The sequence below is a fragment of the Monodelphis domestica genome, chromosome 2 (genome assembly GCF_027887165.1).
Source record: "Monodelphis domestica isolate mMonDom1 chromosome 2, mMonDom1.pri, whole genome shotgun sequence".
Lineage (NCBI taxonomy): Eukaryota > Metazoa > Chordata > Mammalia > Didelphimorphia > Didelphidae > Monodelphis > Monodelphis domestica.
Genome location: NC_077228.1, coordinates 76,014,148 through 76,035,393, shown reverse-complemented (window position 1 = coordinate 76,035,393; position 21,246 = coordinate 76,014,148). Strand labels below are relative to the sequence as shown.

Here is a 21,246-nt window from a genome sequence, read left to right as displayed (position 1 = left end):
AGCGACTCTTCAAATGCGCATTGCGCCTCGCCATCCAAAACATGCCCAGACAGTTCATGCATTTTACAACGTGAGTCATCTTAGAGATCCATCTTATTTGCAAACATTCCAGTCCTGCCTAGACGACAAGCTGTCTGCCAAGGGACCACTCACTGGAAGCTCAATAGAGAAATGGAACCAGTTCAGAGACGCAGTGAAGGAAACATCAAAGGCAGTCCTAGGCCCCAAACAACGCAACCACCAGGACTGGTTTGATGAGAACAACACTGCTATTGAAGACCTATTGAGCAAAAAGAACAAAGACTTTATGGAGTGGCAAAATTATCCAAATTCTGCTCCTACAAAGAACAGATTCAAGTCTCTCCAAGCCACGGCACAGCATGAGATCAGGAAGTTGCAAGACTGATGGTGCGAAAAAAAGACAGAAGAAATCCAGCGCTTTGCTGATACAAAAAAACTACAAACAATTTTTCAGTGCCCTCAAGACTGTCTATGGGCCATTAAAACCCACCACTACTCCCTTGCTATCCTCTGATGGTGACACTCTCATAAAAGATAAAAAAGGCATCAGCAACAGGTGGAAAGAACACTTCAGTCAGCTTCTCAACCGACCCTCTTCAGTCGACCAAAGCGCCCTTGACCAGATCCCCCAAAACCACACCATTGAACAACTTGACGTCCCTCCTTCAATAGAGGAAGTCCAAAAAGCCATTAAACAAATGAGTGCAGGCAAGGCACCCGGTAAAGACGGGATCCCAACCGAAGTGTACAAGGCCTTAAATGGAAAGGCGCTCCAGGCATTCCACATAGTGCTGACCAGCATATGGGAAGAGGAAGACATGCCCCCAGAACTCAGAAATGCCTCCATTGTAGCCCTATACAAAAACAAAGGCGCACGAGCAGCCTATGACAACTACAGAGGCATCTCACTACTCTCCACTGCTGGAAAGATCCTCGCCCGTGTTATACTCAACAGACTCCTGTCATCTGTTTCAGAGTAGAACCTGCCTGAATCACAATGTGGCTTCCAACCAGATCATAGCACCATCGACATGGTCTTCACAGTGAGGCAAATGCAGGAAAATTGTCTTGAGCAGAACCTGAGTCTCTACATTGTCTTCATAGACCTGACAAAGATGTTTGACACAGTGAACAGGGACGCATTGTGGGTGATCCTTAGCAAGCTCGGTTGCCCAGCAAAATTCATCAAACTGATCCAGCTCTTTCATGTCGACATGACAGGGGAAGTCCTATCTGGTGGAGAGACTTCTGATCACTTCAACATCTCCAATGGCGTGAAACAAGGCTGTGTCCTTGCTCCAGGACTATTCAACCTATTTTTCACCCACGTATTACGACATGCTGTGATGGATCTAGACCTGGGTGTCTACATCAAATACCGACTGGATGGCTCACTATTTGACCTTCGCCGCCTGACTGCAAAAACAAAGACAACAGAGAGACTCATCCTGGAAGCTCTCTTTGCAGATGACTGTGCTCTCATGGCCCACCAAGAAAATCATCTTCAAACCATTGTGGACAGGTTCTCCACCGCAACAAAACTGTTTGGCCTGACTATTAGCCTCAGCAAAACAGAGGTGCTGTTCCAACCTGCACCAGGGAGGCCAACGAACCAGCCGTGCATTACAATCGATGGCACGCAGCTTTCTAACATCAACACTTTCAAGTACCTGGGCAGCACCATTGCCAACGACGGGTCACCACGAGATTAATGCCAGGATCCAAAAGGCCAGCCAGGCACTCGGGCGTCTGCACTCCAAAGTCCTCCAACACAGCAGTGTAAGCACTGCGACGAAGCTCCAAGTGTATAATGCAGTGGTCCTCAGCTCACTCCTGTACAGTTGTGAGACATGGACACTGTACCGGAAGCACATGAAACAGCTGGAGCAATTCCACCAACGCTCTCTCCAGTCAATCATGAGGATCCGATGGCAGGACCAAATCACCAACCAGAAAGTCCTCGACAGAGCCAACTCCACCAGCATCGAAGTAATGGTCCTCAAAGCCCAGCTACGATGGTCTGGACACGTCATCCACATGGACCCACAGAGAATACCAAGACAGGTATTCTATGGTGAACTGTCAGCTGGACTCAGGAAACAAGGTCGTCCAAAGAAAAGATTCAAGGATCAGCTAAAGTCAAACTTGAAATGGGCTGGCATTATACTAAAGCAACTAGAACTTGCTGCCTCTATCAGAAGCAGCTGGCGAACCCACATTAACCATGCCGCCACCACCTTTGAAGATGAACGATGTCGACGTCTTGCCGCTGCGCGTGAACGCTAACACCAGGCCACAGCCGCACCTCCCGTAACAACTGGCGTCCCATGCCCCATGTGCCACAAACTTTGCGCCTCAGTCTTTGGACTTCAAAGCCACATGAGGGTACATCAATAGATGATAATGCACAAAGACAATTATCATTCTCGGTCACCGAGAGACTACCACTAGACTAGACTATCTCGTTTGGTCATAAATTCTTCCCTTCTCCATAGATCTGCCAGGTGAACTCTTCTATGCTCTCCTAATTCAATTATGGTAACACTCTTTATATCTAAGTCTTATACCCATTTTGGTATAGGATGTGAGATATTGGTCTATACCTAGGCTCTACCATACCGTTTTCCAGTTTTACCAGTCACAATATTGATTCTAAAACAGAAGATAAAGGTATTTTTTTAATAAATTAAGATTTTTGCCTTCATGTAAAGAAATACTTCTAGCAAGTTAGAGTCATACCAACATGGGATGAGCTTGGTAATGTAAAGGATAATTTTATAGTTGTGACTTAAAAAATCTAAATTAATTTGGTCGCCAGAGAAAATTCCAAATAATAAAATAGTCAAGTCAGCTGGGAATTATGGTGATTTTAATTAATATAGATAGAAGGAATTAAGGAGAAGAGAGAAGGAGAGGAAAGAGTTAATTTAAACTGCTCTGGCTCAGGCTGAACCAGGCAGGAGTTAAAGGTCTTGGCCAAGGGCCTCCCTTGAGAGTCAAAGGAAAGGGAAGTCAGTCTTACCACTCACCATGAGACTGGCTCAAGGAAACTGTATGAGGGAGCTCCTCCAGGCTCAAGTTTCAGAATCGAACTGGCACCCAGGCTGCTCACAGGCAGTGATCAGCCAGATCCACCTCTCCGGGGAAAGAGCATGAAGAGAGGAAGAGAGCCGCCCTATATAGATGGTTTTACATCACTTTCCTGCATCTTATCTATACCAATGGTAGCTTAGCTTGACTTAGGACAGCCTGTTAGCTGTTTCTACACATGTCTGTTGAAGGCCATCCTCCTAGATACTTAATCCTTGAGTATGGGTGCAGACATTACTGACCTTGTTAGACTAAGTAGGGTGGAGCAATGTAAAGTACTACAAGACATTCCTGATTCTGTTAAAGAGAGTGTCTTCATTGTTACAATCAGGAAATAGCTAAAATCAAATCTTCTAAAGTATGGTCTGAGTAGGGTGGAGTAGTTTTAAAATTCACAGTAACTAGTGGGTTTTTAACTAGAATTCTTTAAACAAAGAACAAATGGTCATTTGTTGGAGATATTGTTCAGATACATAGATTTGTACTCAGATATAGGTTGAAATGGATGGCCTCTGAGGTCTCTGCCAATTCTGAGATTCAATTTTATTTCTCATGGAGGTCACTATAGGAAAGAAAGGAGAAATGCAACTACCTATTCTTAAAACAGAAGAGATATTTTATCACTTTCTGAAAAACAAAGATAACCGTAATACTGTAAGGGGAAAAAAAGACAACTTTAAAGCCCTAACCTTATATTAGACAAGAGTTCTCCTCTGTCTGCACAGTCCACACTTATTTGTCGAATAATTTCATGAAATACTGTATTGTAAATGTTCTGTTCAGTCTTCAGCTTTTCAAGAAGTTTGTGCATCTGGTAGAAGATAAGTGATTAGTGTTGTTAAAGTAAAACAATCTAACTTACATGATTCTTTGGGGGGGAATTGTTATAGGAAATACTGAAAAACATATTTCTTGGGAAGATTTTTTAATTAAAAAAAAGTAGAATCATAGGATTTGGTACATTCTTCAATCCCAGATTCCTTCTACTGTGAACTTTAGATTACTCCACCCTACTTAGTCTAACAAAATCAGAAATGTCTACACCCATACTTAAGAATTAAGTATCTAGGAGGATGGCCTATGATAGACATGTGCTAGCAAATGACAAATCAGAAACAGCTGACAGACCCCTGGGCTGTCCTAAGTCAAACTTAAGCTACCATTGGTACATGTGAGATGCAGGAAAGTGATGTAAAAACCGTCTATATATTTCACGTCACTTCCTCTCTTAGGCCTTTTTCCATGGAGAGCTGGCTCTGGCTGGCAGCGTGCTAAGCATTCTGACATCTTGGTGTGGCGGCAGCTAATGTCTGGTTTGGCAGTGAGTTTTCCTTGATACTATACTGGGAGAAGCTGAGTAGCCTAGTTCAGGTGAGGCATCTTAACTGAGCTCTCTTGGAGTTTAGGCTGATTCTTTTCTCCTTTACCTTCCAAACATTATCCTCTTAGAAAGCTTCTAATCTTCTTCAGAGACCTCAATGTGGAGGACTTTGAACTTCCCCTGGCACAGGCCAGGCGGGAGAAATCCTATACCCTCCCCTCCTTCTTTCTCTTCTCCTTAATTTCTTTCCTAGATATCAATTAAAATCACCATAAATTTCCAGCTGACTTAGGTATTTTATTTGGGATTTCCTCTGGTGACCAAAATTAATTTAGATTTAAGTCACAACCCTAAAATTATCCTTATACTACTAGACCATCTAGCTCTTAAAATAGTAATCTAGTAGAGCTTTCTTCTTTTAATCAGGTAAGATATTATTTTCTTTATCTTACAAATTGAGCTCCATTGAATTTAAGCAATTTTCCTAAGGATATAAAGTTAATAATGGGTAGGGAAACAAAAGCTAGGCCTCCTGCCTCTAAGGGTATTGTTCTTTCCTCTTCCTAATACAGCAAGAGACAAAGTAGACACAGAAACACTTTGAAAACCATAAATCACTACATAAATATGAGCCATTATGTTATCATTACTATTAATATTATTGCTATATGTTTAATTAAAGAAGCTGTACTTTGGAAGAACATTCACCAAAGCACAGTTTTCCCAATTTGCCCTATTTTGTAGGGATAATGAAGAAAGGAAGATTCTTTGGTAGCCTTTTTTACATTTTATTCAGTGATATACAAAGACTCAAGTTGTACTCCTCTCATCTTCCCATCTAGACTCGCGTTTATACTTCAATAGTTTTTTTCACAGTGAGAGGAGCATTAGTCAAATAGCATCTGAGAGCTTATTGATTTGGAAGTTTCCTCCAATGATGCCAATCACAACCCAGCTGTGCCTGTCCATCTTGGGTGACTTGTCCATATCCTTCTACAAACTGATGATAGGGAGCTTATCCAACAAGCAAGAAATCTTACCAATGGGTCACTCTGCCTGTCATTCCATGCTCTTGCAAAGTGACCAGTCTATCTTCCCTTCTTATATTTTAGTTGATAAATACCATCTTTCCTACCTATTATACAAAAGATAGACCTTTTGCTTTCATGGGAAGCTTGGGATTGCATCTATTTCTACTATTTGTCCATATATATACATACTGACAGACAAATGCTACTGGAAACTTGATTAAATGCATTTTTATACATTTTTCATTCCCTTGTCTTTCTTATGTGGATTGAGGCATCAAACTCCTTTGGCAGGGAGGGGTAGGGGGAGGAGGTTATAGCTTTCTTATAAGAGGCTCTGCAATGTCCTGGGCCTTGATGCACTCAGAACATCATCTACAAACAGGAATATCCAAAGGATTTCCCTATCTACAGAGAGCCTCTCTTCAATATGACTCCTTATTGGATCTTCTATTTGTTGTGAAGTCACTGAGTTATTTTTGTTGTCGTATGTTCCAAGGAGATAACAGTTATAATCAGTTACTTTAATGCTTTCTCATTGATAATTTACATCATTATTTTCTGTTGTCACTAAAATATTTTTAAAAACTGACCACACACACAAGATTACCTAGAAATTTCTATGAAATAATCAGACTCATGCTTACAATTTTAAAACATCTACATAGCACTTGAAAGTTAGCCAGTTACTTCACAATGTAAAGATAATTTTAGGGTTGTGACCTAAACTAAATTAATTTCAGTCGCCAGGGGATATCCCAAATAAAATACACAAGTCAGCTGGAAATCTATGGTGATTTTAATTAATATAGAGGAAAGAAATTAAGGAGAAGGGAGAGGGAAAAGGTGTAGAATTTTTCCTGCCTGGCCTGTGCCAGGGGGAGTTCAAATTAGTGACTTTTAAGATGATAGTGTTTGGAAGGTAAAGGAGAAAGGAATCAGCCTAAACCCCAAGAGGGCTCAGCTAAGATGCCTGAACCTGAACTAGCTTCTCAGTTTCTCCCAGTATAGTATCAAGGGAAAACTCACCTCCAAACCAGACAATAGCTGCCACCACGCCAAGACGTCAGAAAGCTTAGCATGCTGCCAGCCAGAGCCACCTCTCCTGGGAAAGAGACCTGAGAGAGGAAGTGATGCCAAATATATAGACAGTTTTACATCATTTTCCTGCGTCTCATCTGTACCAATGGTAGCTTAAGCTTGACTTAGGACAGCCCAAGGTCTGTCAGCTGTTTCTGATTTGTCGTTTGCTAGCACATGTCTATCAAAGGCCATCCTCCTAAATACTTAATCCTTAAGTATGGGTGTAGACATTGCTGATTTTGTTAGATTAAGTAGGGTGGAGTAATGTAAAGTTCACAAGACATTCCTGATTTTGTTAGACTAAGTAGGGTGGAGAAATCTAAAGTTCACAACAAAGACATCCTAAGATTGGCAATGTGAATATTAACATTCCTATTTTACTGATGAGAAAAGTGACATACCAAGGAAGGACTGTGGTCCTGGAAAAGACCTTTGGTGTCATCTAATTAAGCCCCTACTTTGAAATTGAGACCCAGAGAGGTCAGGTGGCCTGCCAATTATCATATGACTAGTAAGAAATATGAACATGGGACCCCTGGTTCTAAGAGCAGCCTTTCTTCCACCATGCTGTTCTGAGTCCATGATTTTTTTATCGCAGACCTATGATTTCATGAGCATGGGGAATTCCCATTGAGGAAACTTCCTGAAGTCAATGTAAACTAGAACCCACTTTGAAACTCCTGGTTTTAAAAAGCTCCCTGAGCCCAAGGTCACAAAGCCAGTGTGTGTCAAATGCAGACGTGACGTTAATCCTAGACTCTAGAAGGCCAGCTCTCTCGATACTATACAATACTACTTCTCTCTGAATCTGCTTTTATAAGTAAAATGAGACCTAAAAAAACCTTTAAAAGAATATTTTTAAAATATTCTTTAAAAGAATATTCACAAGGACTTTGCAACATGGTAATTTTTGATATTTGAAACATCTTTAATTCATGCCAGATGATTACAAGAAATGCCTAGGGATGGGAAATATTCTCCATTATGACGGGGTTTAGGAAAGTTATTCTACCTTGGTTGAATGTACTGATATATCATCATCTACACCAGCCTTCTCTAGCATGGCATCCATCACACTCTTCAGCTGTGCCACCTCAACTCTCTTATTTGGTTTCCTAGCAGATGAAGGTGCAAAAATGGAGAGTTAGTGTTCTTACCAGAAGTATGTATCAAATCTTTGAACCCAAAAGATAATAAAATAAAATAAAGGCAGGCCATAAGTCTTTGGGTGGTGGGTGGCTTTGAAAGCAATTACAACATTATTATTACAGAAAACATTTTAGAAAAGCAGCTCTACTTACATGGATGGGAAAAGTAACAGTCTATTCTGACTGTCAGTCAACAGGGTTGTATATTTACTGCAAAAAAAAAAGGAAATTTACACATTATTCTCAAGGGCATTTGATGACCTGACTGTAACACAATGCATAATCACACTCTTTCCCCTGGAAGGAGCATGATCTTGGGAAGGAGAGAGAATGGACAAGGAGATGACCTGAGCTTAGGTTTTGGTTCCAGTCCACATTTATTAAGTGCCTAATGAGGTGATTAGAACAGCAAATGGTAGTGGAAAATGGAATCACCCTGATGCTCCATCTTGTGACTCAATTCTGGAGCTAGCTCAGTTCCATTTCTTTTCAGTTATGAGTGTACTCCAATGTCTATCTTGTGAAAAAACTTTATTCAACTGAGGTCATTGTGAGAAAACTTTTTTTGAGCCTAGCTTTGGGTAGCTGGGAAGCTGGACCACCTCTACCTGATATTTAGATTACTACCTGCTACTTTAATTAAGGACTCAGTTTTTTTCTGGCCAGTAGCCCAGTCAGATTAAAAGATTGATGTGAAGTGTTATCACGATTATACATCTCAAGTAACACACTTTTTAACTGAAAACTGGCCCCATATTAGTCAATCATTTATTATTTCTGTGTTCCTTTGACTGAATACCAACACTTGAGAAAAAAGAAAGTGGGATATATCTTTTTCTGATTTCAAGAAATTGCATCTGTTTTCTTTCTTCTTCCCAAACTGGAAAGTCCCTAATCTTTGCTCTAATTAGAAATTGGACCACCTAATTTTGTATCCTGGTTGTTTTCTTTTAATTAACTGACCTTATTTGATTGTTTATGATGCATAAGTTTTTCTCCTCCTGTATTCAGGATCCAGTGTCAAAGTAGAGGGCTTTGGTCCCAATTTGTTAGGCAACTAACATGTATTGCTTAATAAATCAATGTTTGGAAGTTCCAGTCTTTATTTCCTCTGTCATCTTGTCTTTTACCCACAATACTATCAATGTACCACGTACTCTGCTAAGCTGAGAATACAAGTAATAAGACATTACCTTCCCCTTAAGGAGTTTACAACTTAATGAGACTAACCAATGCCAGTCATTTCATCTTGGGAAATCATTAGGTTTTTCCCTCCTGAGTCCTTTTTCCCAGCATTCTTGTGAGGTTCACATGGCATTATATATATATATATATATATATATATATATATATGAAAATGCTTTGTAAATTATAAAATATCATGTTAATATAAAAGATTATTATTCATTATAATAGCTAGCCTTACATTTACCAGCAAACTTCTATGTTTAACCTACTGTCTAGGGACATGAATATCCTTCTGCTCTCAATCTTGGCATTATTTCTTGGTTTCAAGAGAGGTAGTAATAATTTAATTATCAAGGGTTCTATTCAAATTGTAAAACTCACTCATCATAAAATTGTAAGCCTTCAACTCCTGTGCTGGATACAACATGAAATTCTTCAGGGATCAAAGTATCTGTTAACTTCTTTGACTGAAAAAGAAATGGAGATGTGAAAGGGGAAAAAACATTTTGAAAGATACCTACCTACTACTCCCCATCCAAAACATCAGAATTAGATTTATTTGAGAGATCTTGATTAGAAAAATGGCTTAAACCATAATTCTAAGTAAAGACTATTAGCTTGAAGCAAAATCATCCATATTGTAGGAAAGATAAATTGAGAGTTTAGTGTCTTAATACCATTAACTGAAACACATTCTAGGTTCTCAGGAATACTGGGTTTGACTTCTTAAATAATTTGATTAATTCTAAAAGTACACATAAAAATCCATATTAGCAAGTCGAAAAATATAAGATTCCTGGTTTCAAATCTGGTCTAAGAATATTTTCTAGCTTTGTGATCCTGGGCAAGTAACTTAATCCTTGTTGCTTAGCCCTTGTTGGTCTACTGCCTTAGAATTAATGCCAAGATGGAAGGTAAGATTTTTTTTTAAATCTAAGTCTGACAATTTTTTAAGTTGACATTTAGAAAGATAGGTATGATCTTCTTTCCACTTTCTCCTTTGTAATAAATCTGTTGTGTATGTGATTGTTGACATGTTAGACCATGGACTTCTTAGAGATATTGATTGCTCTTCCTTGCATCTTCAGTGATTAGCACAGTATCTTGGTATGCAGCAAGAGATTAATAAATGCTTCTTGATTTGATTTGGCTATACTTTAGTGATAACAATCACACCTTAAACAACTATGATTACAAAAGCGACTTTTAAAAAAGGAGGGAAAAAAAGACATCTTTCTCAAGAGACAAGCATAGACTAGGGTTGGTCACTGAATTCATAATCTGGGCTTTATGTCATCATTATACTCATAAATGCTGACAGTAGGACCTAACCATCTCTATGATTAATTAAGACTGCTAGAATAATTGCCCATTTTATATTTTTAATAAATTCTAAAAAAAGACTATTATGGCCATAAAGTCACACTTACTTTCTTGACTGGAGTCAAACCCGTGTATGGTGTTGGAGTCTGCTTAAGAAGGTCAGAAATCTTTGGAAGCCATGAACGCTCTATTTTTTCAGCTTTAATGTCATACAAAAAAGAAATATCTCTAAAGAAATGAAAAATATGTGTTCATCAGTTAGTTATCCACAAAATTGTCTCAGATTGAACTCTTCTTTAACAATCTGTCAGGACACTAATGCATTATTGGTGGAGTTGTGAACTGATCCAAACATTCTGGAGAGCAATTTGCTATTACTAATTTTAACCAAAAGGCTATAAGACTGTGCATACCCTTTGATCCTGTAACACCCACTAATGGGTTTATATACCATAGAGTTCATAAAACAGGGGAAGGAACCTATTTTTATGGGGATATCCATTGATTGGGGAATGGATGAACAAAGTGTGGTATATGTTGGTGATGGAATACTATTGTGCTTTAAGAAATGATAAGCAGGATGATTTCAGAAAAAAAGCTGAAAAGATCTACATGAACTTACGCAGAGTGAAATAAACAGAAGAAAATTATACACAGAAACAGCAATACTGTATAATGATCAAGTGAGAGATAGCTACTCTCAGCAATACAATGATCTGGGAAAATTCTGAAGGACTAATGACAAAGAATGCTATCCACCTCCAGAGAAAGAACTGTTAAGAGTTAGATGCAGATTAAAGCATACAATTTTTATTTTAGGGTTTTGGTTTCATATGAGTATTTTCTTATAACAATTATCAATATGGATATATGTTTTGCATGATATTAGACATGAACCAGATCAAATTACTTATCATGGCTGGGAAAAGGGGGAGAGAGGGAAGGAAACAATTTAGATCTTATAACTTCAGAAAACTTATGTGGAAAATTGTTATTACATATAATTGGGAAAATAAAATGTCTCTGAATAAAAAAAAAAACCTGCCATATAGCTAAGTTACAATTGTGATCTATTGCTCATATGGTTGTTTTGAGGGTAAAGTGCTTTGTAAACCTTAGTGCCAGAGAAATCTTAGATTGGTGTTACTATCATCATAGCTAACTGGCATTCAAATAGCTAAAATGTTTTTCAGCATTTAGAATTATACGTGTTGATGCCGAGGTCAGGGTCCAACCCCACTCTCAACTCCAGGGTTCCCGACAGGTGGTGAATGATCAGTCAAAATAAATAAAATAAAATAAATAACAAACGGAAGACAGCTTAATCATTACGGCCATGGGATTGCTTTGCATCTCAGCTGCTCCAACATTCCCAGGCTTGGGCTTTATTTTATATCCATATTCTTGGCATGCAGATACACAAAATCAAAGAGAGATAATTGGAAAAGTGATATATTAACTTTTAACAAATCACTTGATTAACATTCTATATTTTTGTATTGTGATTACAGACAGAATACAAGATAAATGATTTTGTCACAGGTGGCTTACTAGGGAGTTTGAGTTACTGATTTGTGTAATTGAGTCACTGAGGCACATTGAAGCTTAGTGTACCTGTACTGTACCTGTACATATTGTATGGGCCTCTATGATTGATTTGTGTGCTGGCTTCATGAGAAAGTTTTGGGCTTGGCCTATAGCTGTGGTTTTGCTGGGAATTGTGTACCTAAGTAAAAGTTAACCCGTGATAGTCTTTTGGTATTGGGTTTGAGGGTCTGATCTTTTGGTGATGTTTTAGAGAATTAGGGTACAGGTGTTTTGCTCTTATATTTTGAGACTAAGGGGAATAATAATCATGTCAATCCATAGGTAAGAGGCATTGATGAAAGAAGTCATGCAAGGGGGAATAGAGTGGGCAGTCACATCTCGCCAAGGACCACTCTGTGGTCTCCCCAGCCACCAGACATGACTGTGTCAAGGAGTTGTGGACTGGTGGCCCCCAGCATGTTGAGAGCCAGCAAGACCAAAAGACTTAAAAAGATACAACATTTTTGGTACCAAAAAAAAAAAATCAGCTCCACAAATATAAGATGGGAGAGGCATAATACATTAGTTATTCTGAAATAGAGCTGAGCTAGGGAGGGAGAGTGTTTAATAACCTGCAAGCTAAATATTAGTCATCAGTGTGATGCAGCAGGTAAAAAAGCTCATTAAATCTTGGGCTATATTCAAAGAGTAAAATCTTCCAGAAAAAGGGAGGTGATGGCCTTGTATTCTGCCCTTGTTAGACCTCGCCTAGAGTATTATGAAGTTGTTCCTGAGAGTAAAACAAAATGTACCTTTTTTGCAACTTGGTATACCCATTGTTCCTGGTTCTGCTCTCTGGGGCCAGAGTAAGTCAAATTTCTCCTCCACATGACAGTTCTGCAAATACTTAAAGACAACTATTATGCCCCACCATTAGTTTCACTCCTCCAGCCTAAATTGTTCCACTGTTTATGTAACAGACTCAAAGTCCTTTGCCATACTAGGTATTCTCCTCTTGGCATAATCCAATTTATTAATGTCCTCATTAGGCTGTGGGTCTAAGAACCCAATCCAATACTCTAAATGCAATCTAAAAATACAAAAATAGGATGCCTCCTCATTAGAGCTATTTCATTCTTCATATTGGTATCCCCAGTACCTGGCACAGAGGCTGGCACATAATAATTGATGCTTAATACCTGTTTACCAATTGATAAGGACAGAGTATTCCTATTCTTAGAAGCTATGACTTTCTTAATATAGTCCAAGAGTGCATTAGTTTTTTGGTTCCCATATCATACTATCAACTTTTATAAAGTTTAAAGTTAACTAAAATGACCAGCTGTTTTTCACAACTGAATTCTTATCATGCCTCCTTCATATTATATTTGTGAAGTTGATTTTGAATACTTAAGGGTAAGACTTTACATTTATACTTTTTGAATTTTATCTTTATTGTATTCAGACCACTCTTGTTACCTGTCAAGATCTTTCTGGATCTGTGAATGTTAACTTGTACTCTCCCCTGATTATAACAATGAAAATACTTAACTCTCCCCTGATTGTGAAGACAAAATTGTAAGATCTGCCTATTTTTAGATTTAATCCTATAAGAGGAAACAGGGTACTTGAAGTTGAGTATGAAGATCTTCCCATTTTATATTTAATCACCAAAGGTGCAAACACCCCATTCACACTTGAGTGGGAGAGGTCTGTGACCCATGTGTGCAATAGTGGGTGACAAATCAGAATCGACTTACTGCCCAGAAGGGCAGTCCTAAAACAAAGCTTCAACTGTGATTGGTAGATGTAAAATTAGGGGAAGACACAGGAAGTGATGCAAAAGAAGCATCTTTAAAGGGAGCTGTTACTTCCGGTGAAAAGGCAATTCTTCATGCTTTCAAGTTGAGGCTGGTGAAGAGAGGCAGAAGGATCTGCTGACTGGACCTGAGAACCTGTTCCTTTGTACTGACACACGGTGAGTGAAAAAGCTGACTCTTAACTGCTGTATTGTCTGGAGAAACTAGCCTCAGGAGAAACCCAATCATCATCAGGGGGGATTGTGATTTTTAGATTTTCCCCATCTTGCTTGGTCTAACACCCAGGAATGTGCACACCCACACTACACGGGCATGGGCTAGCAAATGACAAATCAGAAACAACTGACTGTCCCCTGGGCTGTCTCAAGCCAAGCTTGAGCCACCATTGGCACATGTGATATGCAGGAAGTGATATAGAGAACTGCCTCTGGAGTTCTCGTCACTTCCTGTGGAGAGGGCTAGGCACCAGTTCCTGCCTGGAACTCCAGCCAAGAGGAGCTTCCTCAGACAACCTCCTTGAATCAGTCACGTGAGTGAAAAGGACTGACTCCCCTTTCCCTTGACTCTCAGGGGAAGGCTGCCCTTGGCCAAAGCCATGGACTCCTGCCTGGCTCAGCCTGAGCTGGAGCAGTTTGAGTTAACTAACTCTCTCTCTCTCTCTCTCTCTCTCTCTCTCTCTCTCTCTCTCTCTCTCTCTCTCTCTCTCTCTCTCTCTCAATTTCTTCCTCCTATTGTAATTAAATCACCATAAGATTCCATTCTGACTTGAGTGTTTCATTTAGGATTTAAGAAATTAAATCCTTGGCAACCAATAATTATTACATTCAGTCTCAACCATAAATTTAACCTTTACACAGGATGATGGTGACGTAATAGTACTGAGCTGGAAGGAATAATGAACTGGAGGAATTTCATGTGAATTGGAAAGACTTCCAGGAATTTATACAGAGTGAAAAGAGCAGAACCAGGAAAACATTGTACACAGAGACTGATACACTGTGGCACAATTAAATGTAATGGATTTCTCTACTAACAGCAATGTAATGATCTAGGACAATTCTCAGGGACTTATGAGAAAGAATACTATCCACATCCAGAGAAAGAACTGTGGCGTAGAAACACAGAAGAAAAACATATGATTGATCACAGGGTTTGATGGGGATATGATTGGGTATGTTGACTTTAAATGATCACTCTATTGCAAATATTGATAATACGGAAATGGGTTTTGATAAATATATGTAAAACAGTGGAATTGTTCATCAGCTCTGGGAGGGGGGAGAAGGGAGGGGAGGAAAAGAACATGAAGCATGGAAACATGGTAAATTTTTCAAAATTAATTAATTAAATAAAATTTTTGTAAGATTAATTTTAAAATAAAAACATTTTAAAGAAGAAAATATGAAATATCTCATTTTTAAAAACTGACCTTGAAAAATAGATCCAGGAGAGACAATTTAAGAATTCTGGAATTACCTGAACATCATGACCAAAAGAAAAAAAAAAAGCCTAGACATCATATTAAGAAAACTGCCCTGATCTTCTTGAACAAAAGAGTGAAATAGAAATCAAAAGAATCCACAGATCACCTCCTACAAAAATCCCCAAATGACAACCCCCAGGAATGTTATAGACAAGTTTAAGAGCTCCCATGCCAAGGAGAAAATACTACAAACAGCCAGGAAAAAAAATGTAAATATCATGGAGCCATAGTCAGGATTATACAGGATCTAGTAGCTTCTACATTGAAGGATCAGAAGGCTTGGAATATAATATTCCAGAAGGCAATGGAATTGGGTTTACAACCAAGAATCACCTACCCATCAAAACTGAATTCAGGGGAAAGTATGAGCATTTAATAAAATAGAAGAATTCCGAGTATTCTTGAAGAAAAGTCCACACTTAAATAGAAAATTTGATGTCCAAATACAAAATTCAAGAGAAGTATAAATAATAATAAGAATACAAATATTATATAATAATTATTATATTGATTAATATATATGAATATAAATAAAATAAGAAATAATTAAGAAAGATAAAAAATTTAAGGGCTTTAATAAGGTCAAATTGTTTATATTCCTGTATAGAAAGATGATATCTGTAACTCTTAAAAATTATCATTATCATAGTAGTTAGAAAAAGTATAAATAGGCAGAGAATGTGGTAGTAAACTGTTTAGGCTGACAAAAAAGCCTAAATTGAAAAAGAGGATTATACTAAGAGAAATGGGAAAAGAGAAGTAAAATGGGGTAAATTATAATACATAAAGAAGCACAGAAGGAAGAAATACTATCACAATGGAGGGAAAGATGTAAGTGGTGACAGGTAATATTTAAATCTTATTCTTAATGGATTTGGCCTCAAGAGGGAAGAACAGTTAGATTCATTATAGTATCCTTTCTTACCCTATAGAGAAGTATAAGGAGAATTAGAAAGGGAGTGGTTAGGAGGAAAGTAATATAAGGGAGAGAGAAGTTGTTCAGAGGAGGGTGTTGTGTAATTTGAATCTGTTACCCTAAAAACTCCAATTCCAAGTTCCCTACTCACTGCTTGTCATTATGTGCTGATGTAGACAGGATATAAATTGGGTAGACTTTCATGTTTAGTCCTCTTTTTTCCTTCCTTTGGCAGATTTGGTTGAGAGGGGATTTTTGAGCAGACAGAAAACCTAGTCATATGGTTCTATTTTGTCAGATTATATACTTTATAAAAATAATACTTGAAGTATTGGACATTAATTTAAATCCTACAGCAATTAAAAGACCATATAGAGACGTAGTAGGGGAATAGGAAGGAAGGTGATAGGAAGGGGAGTGATATAAGTGAGGGGGAATGGGGGGAAGGGATTAAAAGCAAAACACTGGTGTGGAAAAAAATAGTGAAAGAAGAAAGGGCAGGACTAAAAGAGTAAATCAAGATGGAGGCAAATATATAGATGGTAATCATAACTGTGAATGTAAATGGGATGAACTCATCCAAACAGAAGCAGATAGCTGAGTAGATTAAAAACCAGAATTTTACCATATTTTGTTTACAAGAAACACATTTGAGGCAGGTAGACACACACAGAGTAAAGGTAAGAGGCTAGAGCAGAATCTATTAGGTTTCAACTGAGACAAAACAAAAACAAAAACAAAGAGAAGTAGCAATCATGATCTTAGACAAAGCTAAGGTAAAAATAGCACTTATTGAAAGAGATAGACAATGAAGAAGTTTCAGTACCTAACATATATGCACCAAGTAGTATATTTATATGTAAACATATATAACAAATATAAAAATCCAGATTTTTAAAGAAGAAAATAAGGAGCTTAAAGAGGAAACAGATAGTAAAACTATAATAGTGGGGGACCTCAACCTTCCTGTATCAGAAGTAGATAAATCAAATAAAAAAAAATAAATAAGAAATAAGTAAGGGAAGTGAATGAAATTTTAGAAAAGTTAGATTTAATAGATCTGGAGAAAATTGAATAGGGATAAAAAGGACTATATCTTCTTTTCAGCAGCACATGGTACATATACAAAGATTGACCATGTATTAGGGCATAGAAACTTCACAACCAAATGCAGAAAAGCAAAAATAACAAATGCAATTTTTTCAGATGATAATGCAATAAAAACTATAATCAATAAGGGTTCATAGAGAGGCAAATTAAAAATTAATTCAAAAATAAATAATCTAATTCTTCAAAACTAGCAGGTCAAACATGTAAAACCCAGTGGAATTGCACATTGGCTATGGGAGCAGGGGAGGAGGAGGGGAGGAAAAGAATATGAATCATGTAACCATGGAAAATTTTTCTTAAATAATCAATAAAATAAAAAAATTTTAAATGGTGAGTTAAAGAACAAATCATAGAAACAATCACTAATTTCATTGAAGAGAATGACAAGGAGGAGACAATATATCAAAATTTATAGCATACAGTCAAAGCCATTTGGCAAAAGAGGCACAAAAAGCTCACTCCAGAAAATCCCATTTTAAAAATTAAAATTGGGTAGCTAATGACTCTACACAAGACATCAAGGAACAATCAAAGTCAAAAGAATGAAAATATGGAAGAAAATGTGAACTATATCATTGGAAAAACAACTGACATTGAAAATAAATCGAGGAGAGATCATCTAAGAATTATTGGACTACCTGAAAGCCAGGATCAGAAAAAGGGTTTAGACATCATCTTTCAAGAAATTATCAAGGAAAACTGCCCTCTTATTCTAGAATCAGAGGGTAAACCAGAAATTGAAAGAATCTACCAATCACTTTCTGAAAAGGATCTCAAAATGATAACTCCCAGAAAGATTATAGCCAAATTCCAGAATTCCTAGGTTAAGGAGAAAATATTGCAAGCAGCCAAAAAGGAAACAATTCTAATACTGAAGAACCACTTCTGGATAACACACGTTTTAGCAGATTCTACATTAAAGGATCAGAGGGCCTGGGGCATGATATTCCAAAGGGAAAAGGAGTTAGGACTTCAAGAATAATTTAAACTGAGCATTATCCTTAAGGGGCAAAAATGGATATTCAATGAAATAAAGGACTTTCAAACATTCCTGATGAAAAGACCAGAGCTGACTGGAAATTTTGACTCTCAAATACAAGAATCAAAAGAAACATAAAAAGGTAATAAGGAAGAGAAATCAAAAGTCATTCAATAAGGTTAAACTGTCTACATACCTCCATGGGGAAAATGATCCTTCTAACTCCTAAGAACTTTATCTATTAGCACAATTAGAAGGAGCATACATAGACAGAGGATAAGAGTGTGAGTTCAATATAATGGGATGATATTAAAAGATAATAAAATTAAGACATGAGGAGGACTTCCGGTTAAGATGGCGGCTTAGAGAAAGCTAAAGCTCAGATCTCCGGAAAACCCTTCCCGACCGATCTCAAACGATAAGCTCCTAAGGCGCCGAAATTCAAAACGATCAACAGCACAGACCCTGGGAACCCTCCTCCTGGACCTGGACCCGGTTCAAAAGGTACGGCTCCCCTTAAAAGCCAGAACCCGAGATCCCTCGGACCTCAGGGGTAGGAGCGCAGAGTCCAAGGCTCCCGGAAGCCGCAGCCCGGCCGGGCTCAGAGAGCAGAACCCTCAGGGCCTTCTACAGTCCCGGTGAAAGTTACTGCCTGGGGCTTCCGCTGCAGAGAGCTGGTCGAAACAACAGCAACCCTCAGGGCGGGCAAGACAGCCTCACGGGCTGGATCCTGCTATCCAAGTCTCAGTGAAAGTCCTTGCCCTAGAGCTTGGGTTAGCTGCAGCCCATCCCCCCGCAGGCTGACGAAACAGCCTCACGGCCAGCGATTCTGAAGGCAACTTCCGGAAAGCGAGCGGGGGGGAGAGTGTGGCCTCGTGGTCCGACCCTTCCATTCCAGTTCCAGTGAGGCATATTCAGTTTAACCCAGGGAAAGTTCATAGAACCATCTGCCCAGGACTAAAGCCTCGGATCACCAGAGATAAGAAAAGCTAATCCTCCACATTCAGAGATGGCAGCAAACTCCACAGAAGCACAGAAGCCCCAAAATACCAAGAAAAATAAGAAGAAAGGGGCAACTTTGGACACATTCTATGGAGCCAAAATACAAAATACAGAGCAGACAGAAGATAATATAAAAGAAAATGCTCCAAAACCTTCCAAAGGAAATGGAAACTCTCCACAAACCTATGAAGAATTTGAATCAGAAATGACCAAAAAGATGGAAGCCTTCTGGGAGGAAAAGTTGGAAATAATGCAAAAGAAATTCACGCATCTACAAAACCAGTTTGACCAAACTGTAAAAGAAAACCAGGCTTTAAAGGCCAGAATCAGGCAGCTGGAAGACAACGATCGTGTAAAAGAGCAAGAATCAATAAAGCAAAGCCAAAATACCAAGAAATTAGAAGAGAACATAAAATATCTCACCGACAAGGTGATAGATCTGGAAAATAGGGGGAGAAGGGATAATTTAAGAATAATTGGACTCCCAGAAAAGCCAGAAATAAACACCAAACTGGACATGGTGATACAAGATATAATCAAAGAAAATTGCCCAGAGATTCTAGAACAAGGGGGCAATACAGCCACTGACAGAGCTCACAGAACACCTTCTACACTAAACCCCCAAAAGACAACTCCCAGGAATGTAATTGCCAAATTCCAAAGCTATCAAACAAAAGAAAAAATCCTACAGGAAGCCAGAAAAAGACAATTTAGATATAAAGGAATGCCAATCAGGGTCACCCAAGACCTTGCAAGTTCTACTCTGAATGATCGTAAGGCATGGAACATGATCTTCAGAAAGGCAAGAGAGCTGGGTCTCCAACCAAGAATCAGCTACCCAGCAAAACTGACTATATACTTCCAAGGGAAAGTATGGGCATTCAACAAAATAGAAGACTTCCAACTTTTTGCAAAGAAAAGACCAGAGCTCTGTGGAAAGTTTGATACCGAAAATCAAAGAGCAAGGAATACCTGAAAAGGTAAATATTAAGGAAAGGGGAAAATGTTATCTTCTTCTTTTACTCAAACTCTCTTCTATAAGGACTACATTTATATCAACCTATGTATACTAACATGTGGGGAAAATGTAATGTATAAATAGGGGGTAAAGAAAGACCAAATAGAATAATCATTCTCACACAAAGATTCACATGGGAAGGGGAGGGGAAGAAAACTCCTATAAGAAGGAGAGGAAGAAGGGGGGGGGTGTACTTAAACCTCAATCTCAGGGAAATCAGCTCTGAGAGGGAAAAACATCCAGATCCATTGGGATCTTGAATTCTATCTTACCCAACAAGGGTAAGGAGAAGGGAAAACCAAGGGGGGGAGGGGGAGAGGGAGAACAAAAAGGGAGGGAAAGAGAGGGGGGAGGGGGAGGGAACAAAAAGGGAGGGACTAAAAAGGGAAACATCAAGGGAGGGGACAAGGGGGACTGTTTCAAAGTAAATCACTGGACTAAAAGGTAGAGCCGAAGAAGAAAAGGTTAGAATTAGGGAAGGCAATCAAAATGCCAGGGAGTCCACAAATGACAATCATAACTTTGAACGTGAATGGGATGAACTCACCCATAAAACGTAGACGAATAGCAGAATGGATTAGAATCCAAAACCCTACCATATGTTGTCTTCAAGAAACACACATGAGGCGGGTTGACACCCACAAGGTCAGAATTAAAGGATGGAGTAAGACCTTCTGGGCTTCAACTGATAGAAAGAAGGCAGGAGTGGTAATCATGATATCTGATAAAGCCAATGCAAAAATAGACCTGATCAAAAGGGATAGGGAAGGTAATTATATTTTGTTAAAAGGGACTATAGACAATGAGGAAATATCATTAATCAATATGTATGCACCAAATAATATAGCACCCAAATTTCTAATGGAGAAACTAGGAGAATTTAAGGAAGAAATAGACAATAAAACCATACTAGTGGGAGACTTAAACCAACCATTATCAAATTTAGATAAATCAAATCAAAAAATAAATAAGAAAGAGGTAAAAGAAGTGAATGAAATCTTAGAAAAATTAGAATTAATAGACATATGGAGAAAAATAAATAGGGATAAAAAGGAATACACCTTCTTCTCAGCACCACATGGCACATTCACAAAAATTGACCATACATTAGGTCACAGAAACATAGCACACAAATGCAGAAAAGCAGAAATAATGAATGCAGCCTTCTCAGATCACAAGGCAATAAAAA

At 38.4% G+C, this 21,246-nt stretch overlaps 1 protein-coding gene across 3 annotated transcripts in view; it reads right to left on the bottom strand.

The window, feature by feature from the left end:
* AXDND1 (axonemal dynein light chain domain containing 1) overlaps nucleotides 1-21,246 on the bottom strand; it is a 169,121-nt gene that overhangs the window by 109,692 nt on the left and 38,183 nt on the right. For all 3 annotated transcript variants that reach the window (XM_007480883.3, XM_007480885.3, XM_056815593.1), the window contains 5 exons: nucleotides 10,310-10,430; nucleotides 9,261-9,346; nucleotides 7,845-7,901; nucleotides 7,556-7,658; nucleotides 3,801-3,922 (listed from right to left, as the gene is read on the bottom strand). In XM_007480883.3, coding sequence (XP_007480945.2) covers nucleotides 3,801-3,922; nucleotides 7,556-7,658; nucleotides 7,845-7,901; nucleotides 9,261-9,346; nucleotides 10,310-10,430 — 489 coding nt within the window. The remainder of the gene's footprint in view (nucleotides 1-3,800; nucleotides 3,923-7,555; nucleotides 7,659-7,844; nucleotides 7,902-9,260; nucleotides 9,347-10,309; nucleotides 10,431-21,246) is intronic.